This window comes from Anomaloglossus baeobatrachus, chromosome 10 (assembly GCF_048569485.1).
Source record: "Anomaloglossus baeobatrachus isolate aAnoBae1 chromosome 10, aAnoBae1.hap1, whole genome shotgun sequence".
Taxonomy (NCBI): Eukaryota; Metazoa; Chordata; class Amphibia; order Anura; family Aromobatidae; genus Anomaloglossus; species Anomaloglossus baeobatrachus.
In genome coordinates, this window is record NC_134362.1 from 29,248,822 (window position 1) to 29,266,789 (window position 17,968).

The 17,968-nt window shown below is 50.2% G+C and overlaps 1 protein-coding gene across 3 annotated transcripts in view; it reads right to left on the reverse strand.

The window, feature by feature from the left end:
* The window catches only part of ANO5 (anoctamin 5), a 118,167-nt gene extending 105,899 nt beyond the window's left edge, over nt 1-12,268 (reverse strand). For all 3 annotated transcript variants that reach the window (XM_075325503.1, XM_075325502.1, XM_075325501.1), the window contains exon 1: nt 12,090-12,268. In XM_075325503.1, coding sequence (XP_075181618.1) covers nt 12,090-12,150 — 61 coding nt within the window. In that variant the 5' untranslated portion in view covers nt 12,151-12,268. The remainder of the gene's footprint in view (nt 1-12,089) is intronic.
* Nucleotides 12,269-17,968: the final 5,700 nt, after the last annotated feature.

The following is a 17,968-nucleotide window of genomic DNA, read 5'->3' on the forward strand; positions in this document are numbered from 1 at the left end:
GGCGTAGCACCCCATCACTCTCCTTCTTAGTCAAATAGCCCTTACACAGCCTGGAGGTGTGTTTGGGGTCATTGTCCTGTTGAAAAATAAAATGATGGTCCAACTAAACGCAAACCGGATGGAATAGCACGCCGCTGCAAGATGCTGTGGTAGCCATGCTGGTTCTGTATGCCTTCAATTTCGAATAAATCCCCAACAGTGTCACCAGTAAAGCCCCCCCACACCATCACACCTTCTCCACCATGCTTCACGGTGAGAACCAGCCATGTAGAGTCCATCCGTTCACCTTTTCTACAAAGACACGGTGGTTGGATCCAAAGATCTCAAATTTGCACTCATCAGACCAAAGCACAGATTTCCACTGGTCTAATGTCCATTCCTTGTGTTCTTTAGCCCAAACAAGTCTCTTCTGCTTGTTGCCTGTCCTTAGCAGTGGTTTCCTAGCTGCTATTTTACCATGAAGGCTGCTGCACAAAGTCTCCTCTTAACAGTTGTTCTAGAGATGAGGAGGTGTGTCCAAACTTTTGGTCTGTACTGTGTATATACACACACACACACACACACACACACACACACACACACACACAGTATGTAATGATGACTATAAAGCGCCCACAGGTGCACCGCTCCTCCTCCACCTGCCTTGTGTTTGTCCAGGTCACACAGCGCTCCGGTAAACATGAATACACATTCTGAACCTGTTCTTACAAGTCACAAACAATAATACACAAGGATCAGGAAAAGACTGTAAAATGCAGATCCGCTCCCTGCATATTAGCAATATGGTGCTGTGCATATTAGATTTCAGCATTACAATAAAGAGTTAAAAAAAAAAAAAAAATAACCCTGAGGGAAGGAGGAAAGACAGGACAGATGTAACAATGTATCATTTCCATGTAACCATAGAGACCATTGTATCTGTGGATACATGAAAATTGTATTGTGTCATCACCTTCATTTATTTCAAGAGCGTATCTTTACAAGGGCACTGTGGTAGAACTATCCAGGAACCAGAACGTAGGTAATAACTGCTAGGAAACCTCTGCTAAGGACAGGCAACAAGCAGAAGAGACTTGTTTGGGCTAAAGAACACAAGGAATGGACATTAGACCAGTGGAAATCTGTGCTTTGGTCTGATGAGTCCAAATTTGAGATCTTTGGATCCAACCACCGTGTCTTTGTAGAAAAGGTGAACGGATGGACTCTACATGGCTAGTTCCCACCGTGAAGCATGGAGGAGGAGGGGTGATGGTGTGGGGGGGCTTTGCTGGTGACACTGTTTGGGATTTATTCAAAATTGAAGGCATACAGAACCAGCATGGCTACCACAGCATCTTGCAGCGGCGTGCTATTCCATCCGGTTTGCGTTTAGTTGGACCATCATTTATTTTTCAACAGGACAATGACCCCAAACACACCTCCAGGCTGTGTAAGGGCTATTTGACTAAGAAGGAGAGTGATGGGGTGCTACGCCAGATGACCTGGCCTCCACAGTCACCAGACCTGAACCCAATCGAGATGGTTTGGGGTGAGCTGGCCTGCAGAGTAAAGGCCGCTTTAGAAGCTGCGATATCGGTACCGATATCGCTAGCGTGGGTACCCGCCCACATCTGTTGTGCGACACTGGCAAATCGCTGCCCGTGCCACACAACATCGCCCAGATCCGTCACACTACTTACCTGCCCGGCGACGTCGCTGTGACCGGCGAACCGCCTCCTTTCTAAGGGGTCGGTTAGTTCAGCGTCACAGCTGCGTCACTGAACCGCCGCCCAATAGAAGCGGAGGGGCGGAGATGAGTGGGACGTAACATCCCGCCCACCTCCTTCCTTCTGCATAGTGGCCGGGAGGCAGGTAAGGAGAGGTTCCTCGTTCCTGCGGTGTCACATGGAGCGATGTGTTCTGCCGCAGGAGCGAATAACAACTTCGTTACTGCTGCAGTAACGATATTTGAGAATGGACCCCCATGTCACCGATGAGCGATTTTGCACGTTTTTTTCGACGATGCAAAATCGCTCATAGGTGTCAGACGCAACGGCATCGCTAATGCGGCCGGATGTGCGTCATCAATTCCGTGACCCCAACGAGTTCGCATTAGCGATGTCGTAGCGTGTAAAGCCCCCTTAAGGCAAAAGGGCCAACAAGTGCTAAGCATCTCTGGGAACTCCTTCAAGACTGTTGGAAAACCATTTCCGGTGACTACCTCTTGAAGCTCATCAAGAGAATGCCAAGAGTGTGCAAAGCAGGAATCAACGCAAAAGGAGGCTACTGTGAAGAACCTAGAATATAAGACATATTTTCAGTATTTTATTCCACATGTGATAATTCATAGTTTTGATGCCTTCAATGTGAATCTACAATTTTTAGAGTCCTGAAAATAAAGAAAACTCTTTGAATGAGAAGATGTGTCCAAACCTTTGGCCTGTACATATATAATATAATGGTTGGTATGTATGTATGCATGCATGCATGCATGCATGCATGCATGTATGTATACATTAATTATATATATATATATATATATATATATATATATATATATATATATATATATATATATATATACACACACATACATACATACATACATACATACATACATACACACAATATGTTTCATATGATATTACCATAATTCTGCCATGATAAATGTACCAGTAATAACTAAGAGTAAGGCACCAGCACTGGCAATAAGGAGCAGGGCGCACGCCTCGATGGACTCCATCCAACAATCCACAAGTACGGAGTGCGGCCGAACATCCAGCGGAATTAACCTTTTGTTAACCCGTGCGACATTTCTGCTCCATGCCTGAGAAAAGCCCCCCGGAGGAGCTGCCTCACTCTCCATATTTACTCACAACTGATAATAAAAAGGTTCTATTTTTCCTTGGAAAGTTAAACATTGTTCAGGTGTAAAAATAATAAATACTGTAATATAAAGTAAAATATGGAACATGTTCCAGGCTCCTCATGGCTGGAGAATGGGAACAATTTCTATTTCTGGAATGTTTATTGGCAAGAAATTCTTACTTCAGGACAGCTGTCTGCACAAGTTTGGAGAAAAGGGGGCTGAGTCCAGCACAAGAGTAACTACTACTACCCTCATCTTCACTGATTAGCCGTAGGAACTACTCCTGAAGTCCATGTACAGAGCAATAGACACAATGTGGATCCAGGGCTCGCAGCTCGTGTTGCAATAAACTTTAACCCTGGTCACCCTGTAGTGAGGGCTCCACTATCACAACGCCCCCAATTCTAAAAATACACCCGTTACACAGTTACACAGCACAGGGCAAGCCTTTCCGGTTGATAAAAATAATTAACCCTTAAACTACATTGTGTGTGGGGAACAGGCAGCAGGATTTGGAGCTCACACTTCTGTCTTTCACTTCTCCCTTTATTCATCCCAGTTCAATCGACTAAATATATGCACGGTAGGTCAGTGGTTAGTGGCAGAGGAAATCTCGTCCCTTTGTAAAGTATAGGGGCGGAATTAGGAACATGTTTGTACTTAGACTTAAAGGGAACCTGTCATGTTGAGGATGGAGGAGGAAAGTTATAGAGCAGAAGGAGCGGATTAGATTGATAGTTTTGTGGAAAAGGGTCAGTAAAAATAAATGTATTCCTTTAAATCTTTGGTGTTCGTATGGATAGGAGTCCAGTGGGCGGTCCTACTCAGTGATTGACAGCTACCTCTGCATGCAGTCCTGCAGAGTAAACAATCAATCAATCATTATATGGATAGGAGTCCAGTGGGCGGTCCTACTTAGTGATTGTCCGTTACCTCTGCATGCATAGTAGATTTCAATCAATCTATGGCTAGGAGTCCAATGGGTGTCCCACTTCCCAATTTAGTGATTGCCAGCTACTTCTGCATGCAGTCATACAGAGTAGACCGTCAATCATGATATGGATGGGAGTCCAGTGGGCGGTCCTACTCAGTGATTGACAACTACCTCTGAATGCAGTCCTACAGAGTAGACCATCAATCATTGTATGGATATGAGTCCAGTGGGTGGTCCTACTCAGTGATTGTATGACTGCATATAGAGGAAGCTGTCAAAGTAGACTGTCAATGATTGAATAGCACCGCCCGCTGGACTCCTATCCATACAATGATAGACGGTCTACACTGTATGACTTCATGCAGAGAGATCTGTCAATAACTGAGTAGGACCGCCCACTGGACTCCTATCCATACAATGATAGACGGTCTACACTGTATGACTTCATGCAGAGAGATCTGTCAATAACTGAGTAGGACCGCCCACTGGACTCCTATCCATACAATGATTGATGGTCTACACTGTATGACTGCATGCAGAGGTAGCTGTCAAAGTAGACAGTCAGTGATTGAATAGCACCGCCCACTGGACTCCTATCCATACAATGATTGATGGATTAATAAACAGGATTATCAACCAATACATAACTCTAGGATTAATATGTACACTGTACAGTACTGAAATAATTCATAGTAATCAATCTTAGAGTGGACTAGGGCAATCGCAAACATAGACAAAGGACCAAAGGAAAAAACGACCAAAAATGCCCAAGTAGCTGAAAGGTGAAAAACTTTATTGGGGTGGTGAGCGGCACAATTACAAGAAAGACTCTGACAAACAGGATTCCCAGCAAAATGAAGGTGCATATCAAACACCCTATAACACTTTATGGACCCATAATTACAATATAATGAGTAACCAAAATTATGTGGAAATTACACAATCAGGTATGTACTGGAACAACCACAACCGAAGGTCATGGAAGAAACCATTAGATGTAGTGATGGATAACAACCAGGGTTAGTTAATGCTTGGTAAAAGAATATAGGTAGACCAAAATCTGGGAATTACCCAGGTAAAGCTAAGTCACCAGAGTGTGACCAAATAGTGCATTAGAAAAACCTAGCTAAGCACAATAAGTAAAAAGCCATGGGAAAATCCAGGGAAAGGCAATTGTTATCCATAGTAAACCATACCTGAGAAAAACCAGGAAGAGACCTGTGTCAGCGTCCACCCGACGGCCGTTTCAGCATGAAATGCCTTTGTCAGACATTGACGAAGGCATTTCATGCCGAAACGGCCGTCGGGTGGACGCTGACACAGGTCTCTTCCTGGTTTTTCTCAGGTATGGTTTACTATGGATAACAATTGCCTTTCCCTGGATTTTCCCATGGCTTTTTACTTATTGTGCTTAGCTAGGTTTTTCTAATGCACTATTTGGTCACACTCTGGTGACTTAGCTTTACCTGGGTAATTCCCAGATTTTGGTCTACCTATATTCTTTTACCAAGCATTAACTAACCCTGGTTGTTATCCATAACTACATCTAATGGTTTCTTCCATGACCTTCGGTTGTGGTTGTTCCAGTACATACCTGATTGTGTAATTTCCACATAATTTTGGTTACTCATTATATTGTAATTATGGGTCCATAAAGTGTTATAGGGTGTTTGATATGCACCTTCATTTTGCTGGGAATCCTGTTTGTCAGAGTCTTTCTTGTAATTGTGCCGCTCACCACCCCAATAAAGTTTTTCACCTTTCAGCTACTTGGGCATTTTTGGTCATTTTTTCCTTTGGTTCTTTTTTTAATGATTGATGGATGCAGAGGTAGCTGTCAATCACTGAGGAGACCCGCCCACTGGACTCATACATACAAACTCTTGGAATTTCTATGAATAAAATAGAAGTTATACTGAAACTTCCTGGATAAACCTATGCATCATTCTGTTCAGCTTCTTCTCTATACCGTGCTGTCTGCAGATCAGACGGCATGTACAACGTGAAGATTCCCTTTAAATGAGGCATCTAATATATTAGGTTTAGACACCTTTGGGTCCCATTCGACAAGATGCATGACTTTTGATCAGATCAGCTTGTTTACAGTATGTTACCATGGAGACACATAGGTCAGCAGAGGAGCTGTATGCACAAAACGGTAGGAATTTAATCTGCAAAATTATTTCTTCATTGATTAAAAGATGATGCCTTCAGCAGGAATGAAGCCTCTCGGTGCATCATGCTCCACATATGCCGGTCAGGCAGGGGCCATAATGTTACGTCACTCTGTGCAAAACAAGAGGACCTCTGAGAGGTCACAATTAGTCTTTGGATCTAATTAGTCATTAGTTGCAATGGGAATAATTTGCTAATTTCTAGTTGTTCGATATTTCCAGCCCCATAAACCGCACACCCACACACCACAATCTACACTTATCAGTGCTGTCAGGATACCGCTAATCAGTGCCTGGTGCGACCAATAAGGGTCAGAGACTGCAGTACCATAAAATGTATAGGATTCTACGTGTCAGCTTTCTGGAGGACAGACCGATCACAGGGACATGCTGACAGATGATATCAGGGTAAGGATCGGGCACGTTACATCTCAATGATCTCTGGTTCAGACTAGACGCATCATCGCATTTCCAGCCTGAATTGTGGGCTCTCAGGTGCTGCAAAAAGACAGCACTGAAGCTGGCCGGATCCAGATCAGGGCTTACAAGCTCTATAGAAAAGAGCTTGTAAGTGTTGTGCTCCTAGAAAATGAGCCTGATGGACTGCAGAGGTGGCCGGTAACCTTGGCAATGAGCAATAAACATATAGAAATAAAAATCCCTTTATTCTTGAGAGTAGAGGGGTATACGGTATATATATATATATATATATATATATATATATATATATATATATATATATAAAAATTTTCTATTGTCTTCCAACTCCAAAACCTAACTGAAGCGCTAACAAAAATGCTTAGAATATATAATATATATATACTGTGTTGAGATCATCCCTTTAAAGGGGGCCATACACATTAGATTAATGCAGGTTGAATGATTCAATTTTAAACAGCGACACTCAACCATTGATATACTGTATATGGAATAAACTAGACTCCTCCAATGGCAGATATCAAGAGAAATGGAGGGTAGGGCATGTTGGATTTTAACATGCCCAATTGTTCTGTTCTCATGGGAGATCAGCTGCCACCAGAGGATCACTCCACATTCCTTATTATAACCACAGACTCGACATTGACCTCCATTGGGTGCATGGCACCTAGGTCCCAGGTTCACAAACAATGATGTGAACACTGGAGGATGACCTATAGGCACCAACAAAGATTTTGGTAATTCACTGTTTAAAATAAACCCAAAAAACTGTCGACCACCTAGAACACCCCTCATTTAAAGCAATACGACATCTATTTATGGCGAGGAACTCCACCCTGCCCCAAAATTACAGGAGCAGAACTCGGGCCAGACTTTCAATTACAGAGAAAATGCTACAGTCTCAACTACAAAAGTAGAAGAGTCTAATGTGCAGGGAGACCACCGATCCTGGCACGGCCGCAAGCCTAAAATAAGAAGCAGCGGTATGTGGATGACCCGTGCCCCTGGGGGGAGCTGCACCAGATGTGAGACAGACATCAGAGGGGAGAACATCTACAGGACTAGAGGCGTTCGATCAATTTATTTTACTTCTACAACTACATTTATTCCAACAGACATCATCAAAATTTTACTTCTATAGGAGAACACCTCCTGTATTGTTCTTGTGTTAATGGGCGGCACGGTGGCTCAGTGGTTAGCACTGCAGTCTTGTGGTGGCTCAGTGGTTAGCACTGCAGTCTTGTGGTGGCTCAGTGGTTAGCACTGCAGTCTTGTGGTGGCTCAGTGGTTAGCACTGCAGTCTTGCAGCGCTGGGGTCCTGGGTTCAAATCCCACCAAGGACACCATCTGCAAGGAGTTTGTATGTTCTCCCCGTGTTTGCGTGGGTTTCCTCCGGGTTCTGCAGTTTCCTCCCACACTCCAAAGACATACAGATAGGGAATTTAGATTGTGAGCCCCAATGGGGACAGTGTTCCTGATGTATGTAAAGCGCTGCGGAATATGTTAGCGCTATATAAAAATAAAGATTATTTTTTATTTGTGTTGCCAATATATTGGAGATACCATTCACTGTCTGTGATGATAATGCGACTGCTGAGAAGTGATCATACTGAAAGGAAGTAAGTATCAGACTGCAACTGGGCTCAGTGGTTAGTCAAAACTGCAAGATTTCAATTATTTTATTTTTTAAATAGTAATATACAAAAAACAAAAAGAAAAAAGGTGGAATTAAAGGCAATACCCTACTTCAATAACCACAGGAGAAAAACATTACTCCGCTCAGGGAATTAGCCAGGGGTTATACACAGACTGTACTGCTCCTTTAAGAAGTGATACATTGTATCTCTCGCAATTCAAATTGAATACTAAGAGTCACATGAGGAAAACAGCAGCAAAGTTTCATTCTCACAAACTCCGGGCTCAGCACAAAATCTCTAGAAATCTGAACCTTCGTGAAAAATCAAAAATGATTAACGTGAAAAATCTCAGGGACCCCCCAGTATGCACAGTCACGTCATTACAGATATTATTAGTCATATCCGATTTTGGGAAATATGGATAACACCCAATTTGGCTGAATCACAGATCACACAGGGGTCATGAGAGCCTTTCTATTAAAGGAGCTATAAGTAACGACTCCCATGGTATGTGTTGCTCGTTGTGTGCGTCTGCTGTCCCTGCGGCTGTGGAGAGGTTATGAAACCTGCCCAGGTAACATTCATCACTGCCCCGAGGTATATTTACCTGGAGGTGAATCATGACGTGACTGCGGCGGTAACACTCACTTTCGCTTATTATTACAGCGTGACACAGCGGTCTCCATCACGTCAGTACACAGTTAAGGTGTAATAACCATGTATCCACCCAAATACGGACCACCAAGACTAGAGTTGAGCGGATTGCTAATAATCCGGGTCCGGCGGATCACTGTCGGGTTGACATGGAAGTCCGAGATCCGATCCGGAATCCGGCCAATATATGTGAATTAGGAGAGGAATCCGGAAAGAGCGAGAGTGAGAGAGAGAGAGCGCGAGAGAGCGCGAGAGAGCGCGAGAGAGCGCGAGAGAGCGCGAGAGAGCGCGAGAGAGCGCGAGAGAGCGCGAGAGAGCGCGAGAGAGCGCGAGAGAGCGCGAGAGAGCGCGAGAGAGCGCGAGAGAGCGCGAGAGAGCGCGAGAGAGCGCGAGAGAGCGCGAGAGAGCGCGAGAGAGACACAAATCCAGACCGTGCACCCGGAATCCCGCGTCCGGGTCGGACTCGGATCTGCCGCTCAAACCGCACGGATCCGGATTTTTCAGGTCCGGGTCCGCTCAACACTACTATTAAGGGGAAGCCATCATCAGAAAGTGACCTTGTCAAATTCAGGTTCTGTGTTCCTTTTTTCCCTTCAATTTGACAAAGCATTATTTTCATATCAAGATGTGTATTTATGAATAAATAATTAGCAAGCCTGTCATTTTCACACCAGACACTGGGGCTCTGTTAATCGTTTTCAGTCAGAGTTTTCAGCAGGCTCCTTATCATCAGAGTCAGTATTACAATGACATTTAACAGTCCCATATAGAGCTGATAAACATACGATCCACCAATCACAGTAGGCGATGTCACAGCTGACCCTGCTCCCCCTACCTTCACAACGACCTTTCATTAGATGTTTCAATATAAGGCTGAGGCCACACGGGGATTAGTGCGAGTGCTCGCATGAAACTCGGCACACGCTCGCAGCACAGTGTGAGCAGAGTGTCATGCGACTGTGGTCCGATCAGACCACAGCTGCGGAGGGGAGAGAGGGATTTATCTCCCCATCTCCTCCAATGCAAGAATCGCATTGCACTCCGCTGTAATGCGAGTGCAATGCGATGTTTCTCTCGCCCCCATAGACTTGTATGGGTGAAGTGAAACAGGATCGCATTCCACCCGCAGCACGCTCCGTATTAATCGCCGTGTGTGCTTACCCTTAAAGATAGAGTCGGGGTCTGACCATTGCAGCTTGTGTTTCCTGGAACAACAGTCAGTGTAAGGCTGGAGTCACACTTGTGAGTGACTAGGCGAGTCTCGCATCGGCATCACCCGCCACGGCCGCAGCTTCTCTGGACAGGAGCGTTTCAGCTGCATAGAAATACATGCAGCAGACCTGCTCCTGTCAGGAGAGAAGCCAGCCGCGCCGGGTGATGCAATCCAATAATTGTGTGAGATATATTTGTGTGAGCGCATCCTAAAAAATAAAATTAAAAAAAAAAAAAAATTGCGGCCAGTGTGAAAAATACAAGATTAATAATTTTTAATAGATGGTGATATCAAAGGGAGGAAGATGGAGATATTATATAAATATATATCTATATATACACACACACACACACACACACACACTTAAAGGGTTTGTCAAGGCTTATCATGAAAGTCTACACTTTATGTGCGCACATTGCATGCTGTCAGGATTCTCTGATGACTGTAGCAAGACAGGGCAGTCATGTGACCGCAAGCATGTAGTATGCATATTTCCAGTGCTATATTAAGACTAATTCATTTGTATTGATTGAGGTTGGATACGTCTAGTCAGCACAGGGCCGAGAATAATATATATTATTATATATATCTCCCCAAGCCGATCTGCAGAATGCATAAAAGAAAAACCTAATATTATACACTCCTATGGAATGATCCGATCCAATGGGCATCACTGGTCTCGGTCCGGCGCCTTCTCTCTCCCCCTGCGATCGCCGTCCTCCTTCTTGCTCCTTTTACGAGGCGTTCTACGTCATCCACACAGTGTCCTCCATTGTGCTCCTGTACCCTTCTGTCACCTGCCGAGGGCAGAGCAAAGTGTAGTGCGCATGTGAAGGGAAAAGCCAAAGAACGCCGGCGCATGCGCACTACAATACTTTGCTCTGCGCAGGAGGGAAATGGAGGTCTCTGTGTGGATTACATAGGACGCGTCATCAACATGGAGCTGGGAGGAGGACATAGATGGACAGAAGAGAGGAGGCGCTGGATCAAGACTAGAGACGCCCATCGGACTAGAGACGCCCGTCGGACCGGCCCGCCCCGCAGGGGAGTACAATAAAGCTCTTTTGTGTGTTACGCAGAGCGGCCCGGGCTCTTATATACGGCGTTCTAGGCCTCATTCACACATCCACGTTTAAGCTCAAATGTGAAAACCTATGTCCGGTCTGGGTCTGTTTTTACCATCAGTGTTCTTCTTGGATAAATACATTACACGGCTCCTTCCATCCTTCATCGTGTCAAATACGGACCCTACGCGGCCTCAATCCCCATCCAGACATCCGCGTGTCCCCCATGTTTTTCTTGGATAGAACACGCACCACAACATTCCATGGTGTTGTTCACGTCTGGGTTTTTTCATGGACGGCGTCAGCGCAAAACCCATGGAGACACGTCCGTTTTTTTCCAGTAGTACAGATGGAAAAGACCAATACAAGTCTATGTGTCCGAGAAAAACACGCACAGCGCACGGATCACAGCAGCGTGATCAGTATGGTGTCAGAGAAAAACACGCACAGCGCACGGATGACAGCAGCGTGATCAGTGTGTGGTCTGTGTAAAACTGCAAAGGAGAAGCTCTGCAATTCATTCATCCATTTCTAAAAGAAATACTGAAGACAAACGGATGGTAAAAACAGACGCCAAACACTGAACACACAGGGGTCATTTTTTTCCCCTATATTTAATCGCAGAGTGTGACTGAGGCCTTCAGTGCAGTGAATCCAGGATCAGGTGTGGGCTCCTATACACAAGGGGCGATCTCCTGCAGACACTGCTCCTTCTGTAGACACAAGAGGGATTCCCGGAGGAGACATTCCAGACATGAGTCACCCGGAAACCCCCAGCGTGAGTCACCCCAAGAGCCGATCACCACCGGGACCGATCACCCCAAGACCGACCCCCACTAGAACCGATCACCCCAAGACCGACCCCCACCAGAACCGATCACCCCAAGACCGACCCCCACCAGGACCGATCACCCCAAGACCGACCCCCACCAGGACCGATCACCCCAACACCGACCTCCAGCAGGACCGATCACCCCAACACCGACCTCCAGCAGGACCGATCACCCCAACACCGACCCCCACCAGGACCGCTCACCTTAATGTCAAACCTAAGGATCGATCACTCCCCGCCCAAAAGGACCGACCACCTTGATGATCGATCACCCCCCTCCGGCCCCCGCACTCACCGTCCCCGGACCCCGCCATCTCGATCAGGACCTCCTCCTCTCTCCGGCCCGGCCGGTTCATGGTTCCGGCTTCTCAGCTCTTCTCTCCGGGACAAGAAGGAGAAAGTCGCCGGAGCTGCCACAACACAGAGAGCAGAGAGTGTCGGAAATAACCGGGACTGCCGGCCTCTCCTCAGCTCCTCCTCCAGGAGACTACTCCCCCCATCCTCCACCCCTCCCCTGTATACAGGAGACTACTCCCCCCATCCTCCACCCCTCCCCTGTATACAGGAGACTACTCCTCCCATCCTCCACCCCTCCCCTGTATACAGGAGACTACTCCCCCCATCCTCCACCCCTCCCCTGTATACAGGAGACTACTCCCCCATCCTCTACCCCTCCCCTGTATACAGGAGACTACTCCCCCCATCCTCTACCCCTCCCCTGTATACAGGAGACTACTCCCCCCCATCCTCCACCCCTCCCCTGTATACAGGAGACTACTCCCCCCATCCTCCACCCCTCCCCTGTATACAGGAGACTACTCCCCCCATCCTCCACCCCTCCCCTGTATACAGGAGACTACTCCCCCCATCCTCCACCCCTCCCCTGTATACAGGAGACTACTCCCCCCATCCTCCACCCCTCCCCTGTATACAGGAGACTACTCCCCCATCCTCCACCCCTCCCCTGTATACAGGAGACTACTCCCCCCATCCTCCACCCCTCCCCTGTATACAGGAGACTACTCCCCCATCCTCCACCCCACCCCTGTATGCAGGAGACTACTCCCCCCATCCTCCACCCCTCCCCTGTATACAGGAGACTACTCCCCCCCATCCTCCACCCCTCCCCTGTATACAGGAGACTACTCCCCCCATCCTCCACCCCTCCCCTGTATACAGGAGACTACTCCCCCCATCCTCCACCCCACCCCTGTATACAGGAGACTACTCCCCGCATCCTCCACCCCACCCCTGTATACAGGAGACTACTCCCCCCATCCTCCACCCCTCCCCTGTATACAGGAGACTACTCCCCCCATCCTCCACCCCTCCCCTGTATACAGGAGACTACTCCCCCCATCCTCCACCCCACCCCTGTATACAGGAGACTACTCCCCCCATCCTCCACCCCACCCCTGTATACAGGAGACTACTCCCCCCATCCTCCACCCCTCCCCTGTATACATGAGACTACTCCCCCCATCCTCCACTCCTCCCCTGTATACATGAGACTACTCCCCCCATCCTCCACCCCACCCCTGTATACAGGAGACTACTCCCCCCATCCTCCACCCCTCCCCTGTATACAGGAGACTACTCCCCCCATCCTCCACCCCACCCCTGTATACAGGAGACTACTCCCCCCATCCTCCACTCCTCCCCTGTATACAGGAGACTACTCCCCCCATCCTCCACCCTTCCCCTGTATACAGGAGACTACTCCCCCCATCCTCCACCCCTCCCCTGTATACAGGAGACTACTCCCCCCCATCCTCCACCCCTCCCCTGTATACAGGAGACTACTCCCCCCCATCCTCCACCCCTCCCCTGTATACAGGAGACTACTCCCCCCATCCTCCACCCCACCCCTGTATACAGGAGACTACTCCCCCCATCCTCCACCCCACCCCTGTATACAGGAGACTACTCCCCCCATCCTCCACTCCTCCCCTGTATACATGAGACTACTCCCCCCATCCTCCACCCCACCCCTGTATACAGGAGACTACTCCCCCCATCCTCCACCCCTCCCCTGTATACAGGAGACTACTCCCCCCATCCTCCACCCCACCCCTGTATACAGGAGACTACTCCCCCATCCTCCACTCCTCCCCTGTATACAGGAGACTACTCCCCCCATCCTCCACTCCTCCCCTGTATACAGGAGACTACTCCCCCCATCCTCCACCCCTCCCCTGTATACAGGAGACTACTCCCCCATCCTCCACCCCTCCCCTGTATACAGGAGACTACTCCCCCCCATCCTCCACCCCTCCCCTGTATACAGGAGACTACTCCCCCCATCCTCCACCCCACCCCTGTATACAGGAGACTACTCCCCCCATCCTCCACCCCTCCCCTGTATACAGGAGACTACTCCCCCCATCCTCCACTCCTCCCCTGTATACATGAGACTACTCCCCCCATCCTCCACCCCACCCCTCTATACAGGAGACTACTCCCCCCATCCTCCACCCCTCCCCTGTATACATGAGACTACTCCCCCCATCCTCCACCCCACCCCTGTATACAGGAGACTACTCCCCCATCCTCCACTCCTCCCCTGTATACATGAGACTACTCCCCCCATCCTCCACCCCACCCCTGTATACAGGAGACTACTCCCCCCATCCTCCACCCCTCCCCTGTATACAGGAGACTACTCCCCCATCCTCCACCCCTCCCCTGTATACAGGAGACTACTCCCCCCATCCTCCACCCCACCCCTGTATACATGAGACTACTCCCCCCATCCTCCATCCCTCCCCTGTATACAAGAGACTACTCCCCCCATCCTCCACCCCTCCCCTGTATACATGAGACTACTCCCCCCATCCTCCATCCCTCCCCTGTATACAAGAGACTACTCCCCCCCATCCTCCACCCCTCCCCTGTATACATGAGACTACTCCCCCCATCCTCCATCCCTCCCCTGTATACAAGAGACTACTCCCCCCATCCTCCACCCCTCCCCTGTATACATGAGACTACTCCCCCCATCCTCCATCCCTCCCCTGTATACAAGAGACTACTCCCCCCATCCTCCACCCCTCCCCTGTATACAGGAGACTACTCCCCCCATCTTCCACCCCTCCCCTGTATACAGGAGACTACTCCCCCATCCTCCACCCCACCCCTGTATACAGGAGACTACTCCCCCCATCCTCCACCCCTCCCCTGTATACAGGAGACTACTCCCCCCATCCTCCACCGCTCCCCTGTATACAGGAGACTACTCCCCCCATCCTCCACCCCTCCCCTGTATACAGGAGACTACTCCCCCCATCCTCCACCCCTCCCCTGTATACAGGAGACTACTCCCCCCATCCTCCACCCCACCCCTGTATACAGGAGACTACTCCCCCCATCCTCCACCCCTCCCCTGTATACAGGAGACTACTCCCCCCATCCTCCACCCCTCCCCTGTATACAGGAGACTACTCCCCCCATCCTCCACCCCACCCCTGTATACAGGAGACTACTCCCCCCATCCTCCACCCCACCCCTGTATACAGGAGACTACTCCCCCCATCCTCCACCCCTCCCCTGTATACAGGAGACTACTCCCCCCATCCTCCACCCCACCCCTGTATACAGGAGACTACTCCCCCCATCCTCCACCCCACCCCTGTATACAGGAGACTACTCCCCCCATCCTCCACCCCTCCCCTGTATACAGGAGACTACTCCCCCCATCCTCCACCCCTCCCCTATATACAGGAGACTACTCCCCCCCATCCTCCACCCCTCCCCTGTATACAGGAGACTACTCCCCCCATCCTCCATCCCTCCCCTGTATACAGGAGACTACTCCCCCCATCCTCCACCCCACCCCTGTATACAGGAGACTTCTCCCCCCATCCTCCACCCGTCCCCTGTATACAGGAGACTACTCCCCCCATCCTCCACCCCACCCCTGTATACAGGAGACTACTCCCCCCATCCTCCACCCCTCCCCTGTATACAAGAGACTACTCCCCCATCCTCCACCCCTCCCCTATATACAGGAGACTACTCCCCCCATCCTCCACCCCTCCCCTGTATACAGGAGACTACTCCCCCCATCCTCCACCCCACCCCTGTATACAGGAGACTACTCCCCCCATCCTCCACCCCTCCCCTGTATACAGGAGACTACTCCCCCCATCCTCCACCCCTCCCCTGTATACAGGAGACTACTCCCCCCATCCTCCACTCCTCCCCTGTATACAAGAGACTACTCCCCCCATCCTCCACTCCTCCCCTGTATACAGGAGACTACTCCCCCCATCCTCCACCCCTCCCCTGTATACAGGAGACTACTCCCCCCATCCTCCACCCCTCCCCTGTATACAGGAGACTACTCCCCCCATCCTCCACCCCACCCCTGTATACAGGAGACTACTCCCCCCATCCTCCACCCCTCCCCTGTATACAAGAGACTACTCCCCCCATCCTCCACCCCTCCCCTGTATACAGGAGACTACTCCCCCCATCCTCCACCCTTCCCCTGTATACAGGAGACTACTCCCCCCATCCTCCACCCCTCCCCTGTATACAGGAGACTACTCCCCCCATCCTCCACCCCACCCCTGTATACAGGAGACTACTCCCCCCATCCTCCACCCCTCCCCTGTATACAGGAGACTACTCCCCCCATCCTCCACCCCACTCCTGTATACAGGAGACTACTCCCCCCATCCTCCACCCCTCCCCTGTATACAGGAGACTACTCCCCCCATCCTCCACCCCTCCCCTGTATACAGGAGACTACTCCCCCCATCCTCTACCCCACCCCTGTATACAGGAGACTACTCCCCCCATCCTCCACCCCACCCCTGTATACAGGAGACTACTCCCCCCATCCTCCACCCCTCCCCTGTATACAGGAGACTACTCCCCCCATCCTCCACCCCTCCCCTGTATACAGGAGACTACTCCCCCCATCCTCCACCCCACCCCTGTATACAGGAGACTACTCCCCCCATCCTCCACCCCACCCCTGTATACAGGAGACTACTCCCCCCATCCTCCACCCCTCCCCTGTATACAGGAGACTACTCCCCCCATCCTCCACCCCACCCCTGTATACAGGAGACTACTCCCCCCATCCTCCACCCCACCCCTGTATACAGGAGACTACTCCCCCCATCCTCCACCCCTCCCCTGTATACAGGAGACTACTCCCCCCATCCTCCACCCCTCCCCTGTATACAGGAGACTACTCCCCCCATCCTCCATCCCTCCCCTGTATACAGGAGACTACTCCCCCCATCCTCCACCCCACCCCTGTATACAGGAGACTTCTCCCCCCATCCTCCACCCGTCCCCTGTATACAGGAGACTACTCCCCCCATCCTCCACCCCACCCCTGTATACAGGAGACTACTCCCCCCATCCTCCACCCCACCCCTGTATACAGGAGACTACTCCCCCCATCCTCCACCCCTCCCCTGTATACAGGAGACTACTCCCCCCATCCTCCACCCCTCCCCTGTATACAAGAGACTACTCTCCCCATCCTCCACCCCTCCCCTATATACAGGAGACTACTCCCCCCATCCTCCACCCCTCCCCTGTATACAGGAGACTACTCCCCCCATCCTCCACCCCACCCCTGTATACAGGAGACTACTCCCCCCATCCTCCACCCCTCCCCTGTATACAGGAGACTACTCCCCCATCCTCCACCCCTCCCCTGTATACAGGAGACTACTCCCCCCATCCTCCACTCCTCCCCTGTATACAGGAGACTACTCCCCCCATCCTCCACCCCTCCCCTGTATACAGGAGACTACTCCCCCCATCCTCCACCCCTCCCCTGTATACAGGAGACTACTCCCCCCATCCTCCACCCCACCCCTGTATACAGGAGACTACTCCCCCCATCCTCCACCCCTCCCCTGTATACAAGAGACTACTCCCCCCATCCTCCACCCCTCCCCTGTATACAGGAGACTACTCCCCCCATCCTCCACCCCTCCCCTGTATACAGGAGACTACTCCCCCCATCCTCCACCCCTCCCCTGTATACAGGAGACTACTCCCCTCATCCTCCACCGCTCCCCTGTATACAGGAGACTACTCCCCCCATCCTCCACCCCTCCCCTGTATACAGGAGACTACTCCCCCCATCCTCCACCCCACCCCTGTATACAGGAGACTACTCCCCCCATCCTCCACCCCTCCCCTGTA